This window comes from Diceros bicornis, chromosome 7 (assembly GCF_020826845.1).
Source record: "Diceros bicornis minor isolate mBicDic1 chromosome 7, mDicBic1.mat.cur, whole genome shotgun sequence".
Classification (NCBI taxonomy): Eukaryota; Metazoa; Chordata; class Mammalia; order Perissodactyla; family Rhinocerotidae; genus Diceros; species Diceros bicornis.
In genome coordinates this window covers 72,591,730-72,609,608 of record NC_080746.1, presented here as the reverse complement: position 1 = coordinate 72,609,608, position 17,879 = coordinate 72,591,730, and the positions used below count along the sequence as shown (strand labels likewise).

Below are 17,879 nucleotides of genomic sequence, written 5' to 3'. Positions count from 1 at the left end.
TCCTCGATCATATGGTTTATATGAGGAGAAATTTTCCTTAAACACTTCTGGCCTCTCTCAATCCCCTCACTATTTTTCTCCTAGACGGGGACTAGTGACTGAGGTGATTGGTAAGTTTAGACTAACGAATTACCTAAGCATAATTCTACCCATTGCTTTTTGCTCTTGGGAGCCTACCTGCTAGCTGGAAGCAGTTCTCCAGCGCTCCTCCACGGATAGGCTCTCCCAGCAAACAGCGAGGGCCCTGTCCTGCCTGTGACCAGGTACATCTATTTAACTCTGGGGTTCAGTATTAGAAGCAAAACTGCCTGCATATATAAGCCACATCCTCCAATATAAGCTTCATCAGGAATAAAGGTGGCATTTGGATCTCTCATCTGTCACTCTTTTCTCAGTTTGTTCAGATTTTGGCCAGGGAAAATGGGTGTTACTTATTGAGCCCCCTCAGACACTACAATATTACATCGCCTTTTTTTGTAATTTAAAACAAAATCTTCACTTTTATCTTACACTAAACTCCTGAGTGTAATAGCCTTACATGATTCTTCTTCATAGCCCTCAGAGCTCCTAGCAGAACATCTTAGCAATGTGTGCTAAAGGAATAAATTTTCAGGTATTAAAGCTAATCCTACATGGTGCTGATTTTTACAACAAAAGCAAACAATAAAATGACTTACATAACGATAAATATTGGTGTTTGCTAATGTGTATGTAGGCATTTTTCCTAAAGGAAAATATTTCCCCATGTTTGCAAAAATTCATATCCATAATTATTTTTGTCTGCTTTAAACCATTACCATTTAAGTAGTGGAAGCTCTTCAGGGAAATTTATCTAAAAAGTGAGACACGGCATTAAATTGAAGAAGCAGTAAAGCGTGGTGCCTAATACCGGCTGGAGTGAGGAGGAGGGTTGGAGAGTCACTTTTTCACATACTGGTTCTCTTTCTTCTGTTTCCTCATCTCTCGTCTCCCTCTTGAAATCCCTATGGTGGGGCTGCATAGCTGTCAACACGCTTAGCAGACAGTGAACTAGGAAGCAAGAATTACGGGCAAAGTCTTTTGTTTGAAGTTCCAGTGCACCTCCAACTCCAAAGTGACAAACTGGAACAAAAAGTCTAAGAAACAGTAAGTTATGGTTACAGTAGCTGACAAATTCTTCATCTGGTTGACCAAAAGTTCTTAACCTTTAACTCTGAAACTTTAGAAGATAAGAAATCCCAATTACTCCTCTTAACAGCTTTTGAAATCATCACTTGTATCTTCTTTTGGTGATCTAGTGGTTAAGATTTGGCACTCTCACCACCATAGCCCAGGTTCATTTCCCCACAGGGAACCTCATCACCCTCTGTCCACTGTCATACTGTGGTAGCTGTGAGTTGCTGTGATGCTGAAAGCTGTGCCACCGGTATTTTACGTGCCAGCAGGTTCACCCATGGTAGACAGGTTTCAGCGCAGCTTCCAGACTAGACAGACTCAGAAGAAAAACCTGGCAACCCACTTCCAAAAAAATTGGAAATGAAAACCCTATGAATAGCACAAAGCCCTGCAAAAAGATGGAGCAGGGTTCTGCTCTGCTGTACACAGGGTAGCTGGGAGTCGGAATTGACTAGTCAGCACTAGCAACAAGTAAATCTTTTCTTTGTTGTCCTAATACTGACAATTGCTGAAAGAATTTCCCTCATATAATCCCTTATGCAAGGCTTTTTTACTTAATACAGATTGCAAGAGAAGTATTAGGACAAAAAAGGATTGAATGAAAGATCTAAATTTCAATTACCCTTACTATTGATTTTAGAGTAATTTGGCATAAACTACCAAGTAACTTGAGAATGAAAATTTTAACAATTAATAATAACACCACCGACAACAACTAACCTATTGAGAGCTTGCCAGGTGCCAGACACTGATTCAAGAACTTTACAGTTACTAACTCATTTAATCATCACAACAACATCTCACATCAGTGAGACAGATGCTGTTATTACTCCCAGTTTACACCTGGGGAGGGAAACTGAGGTACAAAGAAGTTAAACTACTTGCCCAATATCCTGTAAATGGCAGAGATGCCATTTAAACTCAAGCAGTGTGGCTTCACCATTCCACAATGCAGCTTATTGTTAAAGAGAATGCCAAAGATTACAGAAAACTGGGACTCATCTCCACTATAGTTCTTTCCTTTACTCAAGGTTAATATGGAACTATTATGAGAAATGACATGAGAAAATACAATAATAGATATCCACTGTGAGCTCCAAAATGTACTTTGAGAAATACAAAACAGAAATGTTGGATCTTTGTTCTCAGGGAGCTTACCCCTTACATCCCATTTAGAGATAGCACACACACACATGAGAAAATAACATGTACTAATCAATAAAAGCAAGCTCTTCGTCATTTCTCCCAAACCAGTTCCTTTCTCCATATTCCCTGTGTTAGCTAATGACCACAAACCTTGCAGATACCCAGACTTGAAATATCTTCATACCTCTTTCTCCATATGAAAATAGGGATAGGAAATATTTTCCTTTCTCTCCACTGCCACCATTCTCATAGTCTCACTATCCTGACTTTTCCTTCCAATGTAAACGCTATTGTTTTCTAGTATTTTAGTTCTAGCTTGTTCTTCTCTCACAAATTAGGCACTGTTAGTAATGTTTTGTAACATCATGGTTGCCTAATTTTACCTAGATATTTATTATTAGCATTCCTTCTTGATTTCAGTTCTTCCTTTTGCCTAAACTATATGTTCTTTTGGTGGTAACAACTCTCAATTTTTGCTCATCAGAAATAGTTTTAGTTTGTTCTCTTTCCAGAACGGTAGTTTTGCTGGGCACTGATTTCTGGTTTGACAGTTATTTTCCCTCAGCACATGAAAGATGACATTCTACTGCTTTATGGCTTCCACTGTTGCTATTAATGTCACTTTTCAGTATAAGTGCCACTCATTTTTTGTAGGTAATTTCTCTTTTCTCTCTGACTTCTTTTAGTACTTCTCTTTTTTGTCTGTGCTCAGTATTTTGCAATGATGTGTCTAGGGGTAGATTTCTTTTCATTTATTCTGCTTGGGATTTAGTGGGCCTTCTGGATATTATTTGGTATTTTTCATCAGTTCTATAAAATTCTATTTTGCAGTGTCTCTTCAAATATCACCTGTTCTCCATTTTATTACCTCCTTTTGGAACTTCAATTAAATCCATGTTAAACCTTTTCTCCTTATTCTCCAAGTTTTTCAATCTCTCTTAAATTCTATTTCTTTTTCTCTCTGCAAAACATCATGGGCAATTTTTTTGGATCTATCTTCTGGTTCACAAATTCTTTCTCTCAACTGCTATTTAATATGTGCATTAGGTTTTTAATTTGTGGTTATTTTTTTCATCTTTGGAAGTTCTATTTTTCAAATCTGTATGATTGTTCTTTTAATCCTCTGTTCCCCAATCATTTTCTCAAGCTTCTATTTTATTTCTTTAAGCATATTAAACATACTTTTTATATTTGGAATATGATAGTTCCAACCTCTGAAGCCTTTGTGGGTGTGTTTTTTGCTGTATACATTTTTCTGCAGGTTCTTACTTATAGTGCCTTGTTTCCTTGCATGTTTTGTGGATTTTTTACTATGTACTGCTCAATTTCCTTGGAATTTTATCTGTGAGAATTGTTTGAGGCCTTAGAGAACCTGAATTCACTTCTAACAGTTACCTGGGATGACTTTACATTTTTCAGTTGAGGTTTCTCAGTCCACATATGTGGTGTTTAGATAAAAAACTAAATGAGTACTCTATGACTCCAATTATATGACATCTGGAAAAGGCAAGACTGTGGAGACAGTAAAAAGATCAGTAGTTGCCAGAAGTTGGGGTGGGAGAAGGGACGAATATGCAGAACACAGAGGATTTTTAGGCAGTGAAAGTAATTTGTTTGATACTATAATGATGGATACATGTCATTTTACATTTGTCTAAACCCACAGAATGTATAACACCAAGAGTGAAATATAATGTAAACTATGGATTTGGGGTGATTATGATGTATCAATGTAGGCTCATCAATTGTAACAAATGTTAAGAGTCTGGTGGAGAATGTTGATAATGAGAGAGGCAACGCAGGTGTGGGGGCAAAGTGTATATACGGAAAATCTCTGTGCCTTCCCTTCAGTTCTGCTGTGAACTTTAAACTGCTCTAAAAAAATAAAGTCTTAATAGGAAATTTTTTTAACATTTTAATAAATGAGGACACTAAAGATTCCACAAAAAAAAACTGTTAAATTCAGGAAGGCTGCAGGATACAAAATCAACACATATAAATCAGTTGTATTTCTATACACTAAAAATGAACAATTCAAAAATGAAATTAAGAAACAATTCCATTTATAATAGCATCAATAAGAATACTTCGGAATAAACTTAACCAAAGAGGTGAAAGACTTGTACACTGAAAACCACAAAACATTGCTGAAAGAAATTAAAACACAAATAAATAGAAAGACATCCCATGTTAATGAATTGTAAGACTTACTATTGTCAAGATGTCAATACTACTCAAAGCAATCTATAGATTCAATGCAATCCCTATCAAAATTCCAACGATTATTATGCTAAGTGAAATAAGTCAGTCACAAAAAGATAAAGACTATATGATTCCATTTATATGAGGTATCTAAAGTAGTCAAATTCATACAAACAAAGTAGAATGGCAGTTACCAGGGGCTGGGGGGAGGGGAATGGAGAGTTCTTGTTTAATGGATATGGAGTTTCAGTTTGGGAAGATAAAAAAGTTCTAGAGATGGATGGTAGTGATGGTTGTACAACAATGTGAATGTACTTAATGCCACTAAACTGTACACTTAAAAATGGTTACCATGGTAAATTTTATGTTACATGTATTTTACCACAATAAAAAACAAACAAACAAAAAAACTTGATGAGAGCCCTCTTGTGGGTTATACATTCCCAGGAGAGATTTATTTTATCCCTCCCCCAACTCCCTTGTGCCAAGGTCAAGATAGGCATCCCACCTCCATGGCCACATTTATTTCTCATTTACCCTTACGCTGAGGGAGTAGCACTTTGGGGTCTCAGCTTTATACAGAGGTTTTCTATTAGATTCCTGACTTTGGACGGACAGACCCTACCTTTTACCTCTTGAGCCTAGACATACCTAACAGAAGTAAATGTTCAAAGTCTCTAAGGATGGTGAGAAACTCTTCAAGTGAAAGCTGGTTTTAGTGTTTGCTTACCTCTCAGGATTCCTACTGAAGGGGAGCAGAATATGCCACCCCAAAATATGCCACTTTGGCATACTGATTATTTTGAATTAAAGATACTTGAGAAATAACCAGTGCAAGAAGGACACTCTGACCCCACTTTGTGCCCCACCCAAAGCAGGAGATAAATCTCCCTTGTGAAAGGTATCCCTCCTGTACCAGGAGACTAGAAGGCGTCCTTCTCAGCAGAGATAGGGAATTTAGGGCCGAGAAGGCTATATAAACAAACCTTGTTAAGTCTTCACCAATTTACCACTCCAAGCCCAAACCCCTTTTTCTTGTCAATTCTTCACAAATACAGTTTGTCTAAAAGGTACGAAAGCTTCCTGAGCTGGTCACTTCTTTGCGTCTCATATTTTTATGGGGCTCCTGTATATATAAAATTGAATTTGTTTTTCTCCTGTTAATCTGTCTTACATCAATTTAATTATTAGACCAGCCAAAGAACCTAGAAGGGACGAAGGGAAAATTCTTCCTCCCCTATACTACTTTCACTTCTTTTTGTGGCACCTAAGATTTTCTTACTTAGTCACTCCTTTCAAAAGATATTCTAAAATGTTTAAACTTATACTTTAGTTGTTTCAGTTGGGAGAGTTCTCAGGGGCTTATTATATACTGGAAATGGCACTCAGCATATTATGGTATTTTCTATGTACTAGCTAAGTGATTTAGGGCTAGGTAATTCACCTTTCTGCCTTAGTTTCCAGCTGCAAAACAGGATCCCAATTCTTACTTCACATAGTTGTTGAGACTAGTACATAGCACTTGATAATTATGACATCTCATAATAGTCCCTCCTTCTTGATCCTGGGTTACTTTCCTTTATCACCTATATTATTTTCACCACTGATATTGACATTTCTGGTAGAGAATTTAAGCAGCATTTTTGGTTGTGAGTATTGTTTGGTGACTGAAGGTGAACAATTTGCCTGATTTGGCTCAGTATGTTTTCCGTGACTTTTTAGTCTCTTAGTTGATAAGAAGCATTTACCTCCATACGTATTTATAGTAAGGTAGAGATTATGCTGGAATAACTTTGAAATATTCTTCTTAAAGTCATAGAAATGAAGGTCTTTAATTCATTTTTTATTTGTTTTATTTCAGTAAGAAACTTTATTTGAAGATGAAAGCTCACTTGTTACATACTTTTTGAAGGCTTTCTGACTCTCCTCTTGGAAAGGGTTAGTTGTTCCTTCCATAATGCTCCCACGGTACCGTGCTTATATCTCTGCTATACCACTTAACACACTGAATTGTAATTACTTATTTACATTTTCTCTCTCCATTAGAGGTTGATTTCCTTGCAATACACACCCTGTGCTTGTGATCTTAGTATATCCAGGGCCTGGCATATATAAAAGGCAATTCATAAATATATATTAACATTGATAAAACTAATTTTTCATTACTTTCCTACAATGACTCTTCAGACATTTGAAATGTGCTCTCATGCATCCTTTTTGTTGTTCCATTGATAAGTAATTCCATCCAATTTGAAAAGTCCTAGTCTCCATAAACATACTCACGAACACAAGAAGCAAACTGCAAACTATGGGGGAAAATTAACAAGTGCACCAGCAAAGTGAGATTGTTAATACTCTCTCCAGTTACTGATGGGTCAAGAAGATAAAAAAGTCAGTAAGGACACCGAAGATGTGACAAGGACATTTCACAACCTTTATCTACCAGACAACTAACAAACATTGTACCTAATAATTGAAAAATATATATTATTTTCAAGCAGAGAGAACATTTATGAAAACTGAACATGTTAGGCTACATTCTTTGCCCACATGGCAATTAAATCAGAAATCAACAACAAGAAAATAACTAAAAAAAACTGCGTATTAGAAATTTTTTTTATTTCTAAATAACTTATGAGTCAAAAAGGAAATCAAAACAAATATTAGAAAATGCTTAGCACTGAACAATAATAGCACATGTCAAACCTCGTGAGATTCAATTATAGCAATATTTAGAGAGAAATGTATAATCCTTTTTTTTTTTTTTTGAGGAAGATTGGCCCTGAGCTAACATCTGTTGCCAATCCTCCTCCTTTCTTCCCCCCAAAGCCCCAGTGGATAGTTGTATGTCATAGTTGTACATCCTTCTAGTTGCTCTATGTGGGACGCCGCCTGGCTTGATGAGTGGTGTGTAGGTCCATGTCCAGGATCCATACTGGTGAACCCAGGGCAGCCGAAGTGGAACGCGCGAACTTAACCGCTACGCCACCAGGCCGGCCCCGAGAAACGTATAATCTTAAATGCATACACAGGAAAAGCTCAAAATTAACACACTTAGCATCCCAACTACAAAGTCAGAAAAAGAACTAGAAAATAAACTCAAAGAAACAAAAAAATGAAAATAAAGGTAAGAGCTGATATAAATAAACTAGAAAACAACTAGCAATCTAGAGAGCTGGTTTTTTTGAAAAGATTGAAAAACAAACTTTTAGCAAGGTTGATTAAGAAATGAAGAAAAAAGACACAAATGATATTAGGAATGAAAAAGAGGACATAAATGCAGATGCTGAACAGATTAAACAGATAAAAGATATTACGAACTAAGAAAATAAATTTGAAAAGTTACATTAAATAAATTCCTAAAAAAATACAACTTAAAAATTTCAATCAGTTTGGGGGCCAGCCTGGTGGCACAGTGGTTAAGTGCATGCACTCCACTTCAGGAGCCTGGGGTTCGCAGGTTTGGATCCCAGGCACGGACCTACACACCACTCATCAAGCTATGCTGTGGCAGCGTCCCACATACAAAATAGAGGAAGATTGGCATAGATGTTAAGCTCAGGGACAATCTTCTTCACCAAAAAAAAAAAAAAAAATTTCAACCAAAAGCAAATTCTTCTCTAAATTGTTCAAAGGATTTAATGCAATGCCAATCAAAATCCCAAGGGGATTTTTTGTGGAACTTGACAAGCTTACTCTAAAATTTATATTGAAAACCGAAGGTCCAAAAATAACCAACACACACTTGAAGAAGAATAACAAGATGAGGGAACTTACTATATATTGTCTTATTATAAAGCATGTAGTATTAACATAGGGTGCATAAACTAACCAATGAAACATAACAGAGAGCCCAGATGCAGACTCACACATATACTGAAACTTGATATACGACAGAGGCAGCACTGCTGATAAATGCAGAATAAACTTTTCAATAAATTGTGTTGACATAACTGGATATCCAGTTACGAGATTAGGGGCCAGCCGGGTGGCGTAATGGTTAAGTTCACAGGCTCCGCTTCGGTGCCCAGGGTTCAGGGGTTCAGATCCCAGGCATGGAACTAGGCACTGCTTATCAAGCCATCCTGTGGCAGGTATCCCACATATAAAATAGAGGAAGATGGGCACAGATGTTAGCTCAGGGGCAATCTTCCTCAGTAACAAAATGAGATTAGATCTCTACATCACATCACACATATAAATCAATTCTAGGTGGATAAAAAACATTTGAAAGACAAAACTTCAAAAACTTAAGACCATATAGGAGTCTATTTTATGACTTCCAATAGGGAAGGGTTTTGTAAACAAGACACAGTCTTACCATTAGAGGAAAAGATTTGTAAACTTGACAACATTAAAATAAGAACCTCAGTTATCAAGACACCATAAAAACTGGAAGAAGATATTTGCAACCCAAATAACCAATAAAAGATTGACGTCCAGAATATATAAAGAATTCATGAATTATTAAGAAAAAATGAATCACCCAATTTTTAAAAGGGTAAAAGACAAGAACAGGTAATCCCTGAATAAGAAATGTAGTCTGTAACATAAGAAACTTCAGCCTTATTAGTAATTAGGAAAATGAAAATGAAAATCACAAAGAAATACCATTTCACACCCACTAGACTAACAAAAATTAAAGTCGGTAAATAGGAATCATTGATTTGAGGGCATTCTTCTTCACTGCTAGGAAAAGTATAAATAGTACAATGATTTTGAAAAACAATTCAACTTTCCATAGTGTCTAAGTCTTCTATTGCTACTTGTATGGGTTGAATTGTGTCCCTCAAAAAAGATGTGCGGAAGTCCTAACCTTCAGTACCTCAGAAGGTGACTGTATTTGGAAATAGGGTCTTTACAGATGTACTTAAATTAAAATAAGGTCATTAGAGTGGGCCCTAATACAATACGACTGGGTTCCCTATAAAACGAGGAAATTGGGACACGAAGACAGACAGGCACAGAGTGAAGACAAAGTGAAGAGACCCAGAGAGAGTGCCATGTGAAGATGAAGGCAAAGATGGGGTGACACATCTACAGGCTGAGAAATGCCAAAGACTAACAGCAAACCACCAGAGTCCAGGAGAAAGGCATGGAACAGATTCTCCCTCAGAGCCCTCAGAAGGAACCAACCCTGAGGACATCTTGATCTTGGACTTCTAGGCCCCAAACCATTGAGACAATGAATTTCTGTTGTTAAAGCCATCTAGTTTGTGGTACTTTGTTACAACAACCCATGCAAACTCTTCCAGCCATTAATGCAAATACATTCCTGCAACAAATTACCACAAACTCAGGGGCATAAAACAACACAAATGTATTATCTTATAGTTCTGTGGGTTAGAAGTCTGACACACTGAGCTAAAATCAAGGTGGTGGCAGGGCTTCGTTACTTTCTGGGGGCTCTAGGGAAAATCCATTTCCTTGTCTTTTCCAGCTTCTAGAGGCTGCCTGCTTTCCTTGGCTCCTGGCCTTCTTCTCTCATTGTCAAAGTCAAAGGGGGGTTGAGTGAGTCTTTCTTACATCGTATTACTCCAACCCTACTTTCATTGTCACATCTCCTTCTCTGATCTCTTCTGCCTCCTCCTTCTACTTTTTAAGGACCCTTATGATTACACTGGACCCACTCAGATAAACCTGAATAATCTCCGCATCTCAAGATCCTTAAATTAATCCCATCTGCAAAGTCCCCTTTGCCATGTAAGGTAATAAATTCACAAATTCCAGGGATTAGAACGTGGACATCTTTGGGGCACCATTACTCTGTCTACCATATACAGTAAAGTTGAATACGAGCATACCTTGCAACTCAGCAGTTCTACTTCTAGATGCACACATACACCAGGAGACATTTACAAGAATTTTCATAGCAGCATTGTACCCAATAGCAAAAAACTGAAAACCACCCAAGGGTCTATGAATAGTGGAATGGATAAATTTTACTATGGTCATACAATGAAATACTATATATCATGGAAAAAATGAACTACAACTATCCACATCAACATGGATGAATCTCAGAAAATGTCAAGCAAAAAATAAAACATAGAATAACTCGTACAGCATCATTCTATTTACTTAAGGTTCTAAAGCAGGCAATATTAACAACATGTTATTTAGACTACTTAAGAATACATTCATAGGAGTTATAATTATAAAGATAAGCAAAAGAATGAATAGCAAAAAAAAAAAAAAACAAACCTCAGGATAGATGTGTTGCCTCTGGGACAGAGAGAAGGGGAGGCAAAAGAGGTTACACAGGTTAGTCAAAGGAAGTAAGTGATGAGTACGTGACTTTTTTTTTGTTTTATTTTCTTCCTTAAACCATATAAAAATATATATATGTACATTCTTTTATGTATGGCATTTCTCATTTACAAATTTAAATGTTAACTACAAATTTTTAAAATATGCTGCATACAAGTTGTATGAAATGTAAGGAAGAAGTAGCCAAACAAGGTACTCTAGCTGATGGAGAAGAGAAAATCCAGAAAGACACCTGCTAGGTAAATAAATATTAGAGGGAAAGTTCTAGGTTGTAAAAGAAACAGACAGTGGGAAATATACTCCTCTGCCCCAAGTTCTAAGAACAGGCTTCTAACAATCACTTAAATAAACATGGATCAGCTTGTAAATAATAAGGTGAACACCAACCCAATGTTATAAACTGTCAGGAACTAAACACAGACAGAACCCAGCTCTCCTACTTAAGTTTTGTTTGGCTAACACAGTTGCTCAGTTTGTTCTGATTAAATTGAACGCGTTAGGCCAAGCAGGCAACAGTCAGTTCACCTCCATTCTTCTTATCCTTCCCTCCCTCCTCAACATATAACATAAATATGTTATGTGGCTGGCCCCTGAAGGCACTTCAGTTTGAGACCAGCTGCATCCTGACAAAGTCACTCTGAAATAACGACATCAGGTACCAAGTTTATCTTCAAGGTCATTGTGAACTATGTGATTTCAAGAGTCCCTCCTATCTCTCTCTTACCACTACCCCCAATCTCCTCTAACCAGGGTCACCACTTATCACACATAATGGGAGATAGATGGCAAAATTAAGCACAGTTTTGGGAAACTATGACTGCAGGTACATATGTTCTTTGCAGAAAGTATAGGTGGACTAGGAGTCAGGACCCGTATCCCAATATCTCTCAGCACAACCTAGAGACAATATTTTTATCTCGCTGGAGTTGAATTTCTTTCCTTTCTATGAAGTGAGCAGATTTCAATTAGATAAAATCTAAATCTCTTCCCTCTCTTCTATCTCTGTATAAATATATTTATGTCAAAATAAACTTTTTTAACAAGTATAGATTCTTCCTGCTTTCAATGGGGTATAGGAAGGCAGGAGAATGTGCTAGGGAAACAGGCTGACTCGATAATTGAAAGCAAAAAAGGAAAGAATCTCTGCTACTTAAGAGGACAAAAAGCCTGAGGACAATGAAAACAAACTTTAGTTTTACTTATCGTTGGCCCTATTTCCCTTCCACTCAGTGTGGGAAAACAAACTACAGAGATGTTACTCTTTCATGCGATATAATGAAAATATTCTATCACACATTATCACTGCTTCACACAATTTGTCAATTTTCATTTTTAAATATGGTCAACTCGGCTATAATGAAGTTTTGTTCTCAACTAACACACTAATTTGAGTATCACTGTACTGTGCAAAGACTTCTTAATCTTATTTGTTCCTTAAAGGAGATTTCAACCAGTGTGAATGGTAAAGCAAAAAAAAAAAAAAAATCTACGTCAATAACAATGAGCAGTCTTCATATAGCTAGAGCCAAGGATGGAGGGAAGGAGGGGCTGTTCCATAAGTCCTAGATGGCTTTTTTAAAAACAAAACAAAACAAAAAAGGCTAAGAGCAGGTTATGACGGACTTTGCAGCAAGGGTCAAGGGTATGAACTTTATCCTGTGGACGATGAAAAGCCATAAGAGATTTTTAAAACATCAAGTGATTTGATCAAATCTGTTTTTGAAAGATAACTGATGGCAGAGTACATACAATATTTACAGAATAGAGCATAAAATTATTACATAAGCTGCTATTTTACTACAAAATATTAACATGAAATTAGAATAAAACACTCACTAAAACTAGAAAATAAAGTTCACAACTATTACAGTATTTTTAAAGAAATTCATAGTGGGATATGCCTTGCAAATTCCGTAAAGGGGTAAATAATCACTTAAACTTAAAAATCTTTTTTAAAAGCCTTCCTACTACATGTGTATACCTTTTTCAAATAAAATTAACACTTTAAATAATATTTACGGGCTTTAAGGCCACAGAACTTTTAAATATTTACTTAACCATTTAGAAAGCACTTAGCATTTTCGGTATAGAAAAATATCTCACATACTAACTTACACCTTTCAAAACTTCATATTTACCTAGTCTATCACACACACAAAATGATCTGGTTGAAAAGCTGGAAACTACATAATACAATATACAATTAAAATAGTATAGAAATGTAATTTGTTCAATTCTGATCAAAGCTTCTAATCAGCTTAAAAATTTTTTCTTTTAGCTTCCTATTAGTTTCAGCTGACTCCTGGCAAATATACTACAAACTCAGTGCTCCTTTCCATTAACCCACCGAGGCAGAACACAGTCAACAGTAACTAGATTTAAACTTTAAATCTCTAAATGCTTTGCTAAAAACAACAGCAACAAAAAACCCTTGCTTACGAACTGACACATACATAGCATTTACATCAAATACTATAAATCTAATTATGAAAATTATGTGTTTTACAAACATACGCCATTATTTTTCAACATGGTACCTAACATTCCAAAAGTTTAAAATTACTTTAAATTTACTCTCACACAATTAAAAACATTTATATTGATATGATTTTTCAATTGCTTTTCAAAGATATTAATAAAAACATTTAAATTCTTAAGGAAATGAAAGTATAATAATTTTATCAATCCAAAATGAATCCACATAACCTTTTTAAAAGTTCTCTACTCAAAAAATACAGAATATTTGTTCATCTTTTCCAATTATTACACTTTGGAAAACACAGTTTAGTTGCATCAACATTCAACATTTAAATAAAACTTCAAGAACTACTAATCTGTGATATTTTATATATATTTGTATTTATACCTTACAAAAAGTATAAACTAACTGAAAGAAATAAATTCTAGAATTGGAAGGTATTATAGAATTCATCTCCTGGGATCCCCTGATTTGACAGGATACTGAGACTCAGATTCACTGACTTGTCCAAAATTACACAGTAGAGCCAAGAATTGACCATTAATCCTCTGCCTATGAATCCAGGACTTTTCCCCCTATGTCAGGTTCTACCCATAATCTTGTCTTCCTTCACTTTCTGCAACAAGAAAGTGACTTTACAATTGTCATATACAAAGTTTAGCACTTTGAAAATTAGAAAATCTTTTATCTTTTACTTCCATAAAAGTATTGGTATCCTCTTAATTTCCTTAACATAACATACACGCAAACAAAACCACAGACCCACTGTTAAACTTCAGGAACAAGCATAAGTAAAAATTCTTGTTACAATCTCTGCTCAAGTAAAGATATATAGTAATTTCTAGTAACGCCAAAACAGCATTATTTTATGACACTGAACATTAAGTAACCACTTACAAACCCTTGAACTATTAGCATATATTTTAAGACTCCAAAAGTGTTCGTATTCATAGTGAAATGTGAATAAAGGTTTTCTACACTAAGAAAGTATGCCCTATTTAAAAGCGCAAATTGTATTTTCCTCTCATACAAATAATAAAGGAAGCTACCTAGCATAACAACACTGCACCTAGCTAAAAGTTGAAAGAGGCTGCTGTCATGGAAAGAGCACCAGAGTAGAATTAAGAAGACCAGGAATTTTCAATTTACAAGAGACTAGCCATAATGGACTACACCAACATGTTACAATTAAAATACATTCAAGTGCAATGCTGTTAAATTCAGGACAATTATCTACAAATGTGACAAGACTAGGCTAAAACAATTTTCTGGTGTTAAAAAATGCAATCTATTCACATATAGCCAAATGTCAAACGCTAGTCCATTCTATGAAAACAGCTGATACTACTTTGCTCTCCAGTGAATCTTCTCACAACAATTTTTCTCCTGATACACATTTAACTAAGCATTATCTATGATCACTGGCAGTAAATTGAGAAAACAAAAGGCACCATATTTTTTGAACAATTTTTTCAAGCATTTGGCCAAATAACTACAGACCACAAAAGTGGCCTCTGAAAACACTTTTCAAGAAGCAAAGTGTAGTCTCATCAGAACACTACAGATCAGTGTTAATCATGTCATAAAATCAATGTAGCAGCTTGTAGATTATTTTGAAGAGAAGAGAGCATCAGACCTAATAAGAATAAGAAACTTTTGTTTCAAATATACTGGGTCCCAGTGTAAAATACATCTTTAATCAAAAAGTCTGAAAACTAATGATACAGACTCCTACTCTCCTACTTGAACAAAACTTCTACTCGTCCTTTAGTTGCTTTGAACACAGCACTAAAAACTGAAAAATCGAGCTTCAAATCCCAGCACTGCCACTTACTAGATGTGTGAAGTTGGGTAATCTCTATAAACCTCAATCTGCTCATCTCTACATCGAGGTTAATGTCACCTACCGTACAGGGTTCTTGTGAGGATTTGAGACAATATATGCAAAGCGTTTTGCACTTAGCAAATACTCAATGAATAGTAGCTATACTTGCTGAGCTTCTAGGTAATGTAGAACAGGTAAGATTTCCCTAGGCTACAAAAAGATAGAAGCTTGTTCCCTGATGATTTCAATTCCTTCAAAAAACAAAAACATGTAAACCTACAGGAAAAAAAAAAATTGGAAATGCTATTGGCATCTTTCCAGACATTACTAAACCTAAAGGTTAAATTGTTACAACATTCTCCTAATTATGTAACAAATACACGCGACCATGAGTTACCCTGTAAAAGATTATATTAGCCTATACTGCTGAAATTTGGGAGGCAATCTCTTAAAAATTATTTCCAACTATTATAATAGTAACATAGCATTACATATAATATAGAATAATATGTAATATATAATATTCCAACTATTCCAATTATTTCTTTTCATCTAAACTAACAAGTCTAAGTTCCAAAGCTCATCACTGTTCATTATAAGATCTCAAATTGTTTCTCTTGACTATCAATAATGAAACCACGCTGATTAAAATTCATATATCGTATAGTCACTCATTCTAATGACTGTATGTTATCTTTGGGGAGACATCACCATTATAACAGCAACAGATAAATGGCACCAAAAAGATATACATCAAAGTATGCCAAAATGGGAGTAATCAAGCTATTAAACCGCAAATAATTCACTTCATTCTTCTAAGAATTCAAGCATTACATAAACAAAGTCTTTAAAAAGTGCAATATGATTAGCCTGCTATTTCATTTCTCTTCAAAAATAAAAGTTTCTTCTGCATTTTAAAAAAGTTTCCTGTGTTTTAGAAATTCTTTCCAAAATAAAACTCTTTTTTTCATCCTGGAAGTTAACATGCCTTCAAATACGCTAATTCAACTTGGGAACTGAAGAGAGAAACCCGCACTCACTTCCTTACCAAACCTTGCTTTCTGGTAACATACCTGTTCTCTGGAAATGCAAGGCAACGAAGGTCTCCTGAACATTTTGGAACTGCCATAGTAACTGGCCGAAGTTTCTCCGAAGGACACGCAGCTGGACCTCCTCCGGGGTCTGATCACAGGCACTTTTTCCTCCGCGGTACTGGACAACCGAGGATGATGAGGCGCTTCCCTGATTTGAAAGAAGTGATCCAAGCCCAGGGCCAGCAGGCAGCCAGTGGCCCCCGCCAGGCAGGAGAGCAGCGGCCTGAGGGCTGACGGCAGCGCCCCGAGGCTGGTGAAGGAGACCCACCAGACGAAGCTGGAGAAGAGCAGCACCAGGATGCCGTGCCGGAGCCTCCACGGGCGCGCGAGCGTCAGCAAGCCCACGCAGCTCAGCACCCAGAGCAACCTGCCCGCCACCGCCGGCGGCGTGTGCGGGGCCGGGGCCCCCGCCTCTCCGTCCCCCCCGGGCCACGACCACCACTGCCACACCAAGAAGTCCCCCAGGTAACAGCAGGCGGGCAGCGCCAGCAGGCGCCAGGCGCCGCCGCCGCCGCCGCTCGGGCCCGGGCCGGGGCCCCGCTTGGCGCGGGTCAGGAAGCAGGTGAGGAAGAAGAAGGCACAGGCGATGCTGAAGAGGGGGCTGAGGCTGTGCGAGCAGACGCTCAGCAGGGTCCGCAGCCGGGCGGCCCCGGCAGCCCAGCCCGCGGGCCCCGAGCCGAGCAGCAGGGCGAGGACAAAGGCGGCCAGGGCGCCCAGCGAGAGGCGCGCCCGGGAGAAGGGGGAGCGGCGCCGCGGCTGCTGCGGGGAGGCCGGCGGCGGCAGCAGCAGCTCCACGTTGCAGAAGCGGCAGAGGTGGAAGAAGAAGCCGCGCGGGGGGTCCTGCCGCAAGGGGCTCACGCAGCTCTTCACGTAGCCGTTCCTCAGGGTCTCGGGGGGCGAGCCGGCCCTGTCCGCCGCCGGCGGGTACCGCATGGCTTTCGCGTCTCGCTCGTCCCTCCTCATGGCCGGGACCGGGGTGGCCGCGGGGCTCAGCTCGGACCGACGCGCTCCCTCACCCCTCGGCCCCGCTGTGGGGGCGCCCCCCGGCTCCGCAGCACGTCAGGGCTGTGCCCGCCGCCGCGGCCCGGGGTCCCCGCCGCGCGGACGGAGGAGCGGCGGGCTCCGCGACATGCCGGCTGAGGAGAGCGGCGGAAGGGGCTTCTCTCCGGCACCGCTCCGGCAGACCCCGCCTTTTTCCTCGGGCACCTCTCGGGACTGGAGACTCGGTGTCGCCTCCCAGCTCCCGCGGGCTGCAGCAGTTACCTCACGGCCCCAGCCTGGTCCGTTGGGCGCGCGAGCGACGGGCGGGCGGCGCTCCTCCCTCGCGGCTGCCCGGGCCGGGCGCGCGCCCCGCCCGCCGCCCGCCGCCCGCGCGCGCCCGCGCCCCGTCCCGCCGCCGCCGGCGCCGCAGCCCGCCCGCCCGCCCGAGCCGGGGACCCAGCCGACCGAGCGTGCCCGGGCGGGGGAGAGCGCGGCCGCGGCCCCAAGACCGGGCGGGGTCCTTTTCGGATGGAAGGGGCCAAACCCGCCATCCTGGGACCCCAGGCGCGCAGGTTCCCTTTGGGGGTAAGTCACAGACACCCCGCCAAGCTCCGACAGGTCATCACTGGGGTCTTGGGGAAAGAGGGCATTTGTGGTCCCCAACGGGAGTGCGTAGTAGGGAAAACGAGTTGAGTGGAGAGGCGGCGGGTCCTGCCTCGAACTTCAT

At 39.2% G+C, this 17,879-nt stretch overlaps 1 protein-coding gene across 2 annotated transcripts in view; it reads right to left on the bottom strand.

The window, feature by feature from the left end:
* PDE3B (phosphodiesterase 3B) overlaps positions 1–17,460 on the bottom strand; it is a 179,149-nt gene extending 161,689 nt beyond the window's left edge. For both annotated transcript variants that reach the window (XM_058546034.1, XM_058546035.1), the window contains exon 1: positions 16,151–17,460. In XM_058546034.1, coding sequence (XP_058402017.1) covers positions 16,151–17,134 — 984 coding nt within the window. In that variant the 5' untranslated portion in view covers positions 17,135–17,460. The remainder of the gene's footprint in view (positions 1–16,150) is intronic.
* Positions 17,461–17,879: the final 419 nt, after the last annotated feature.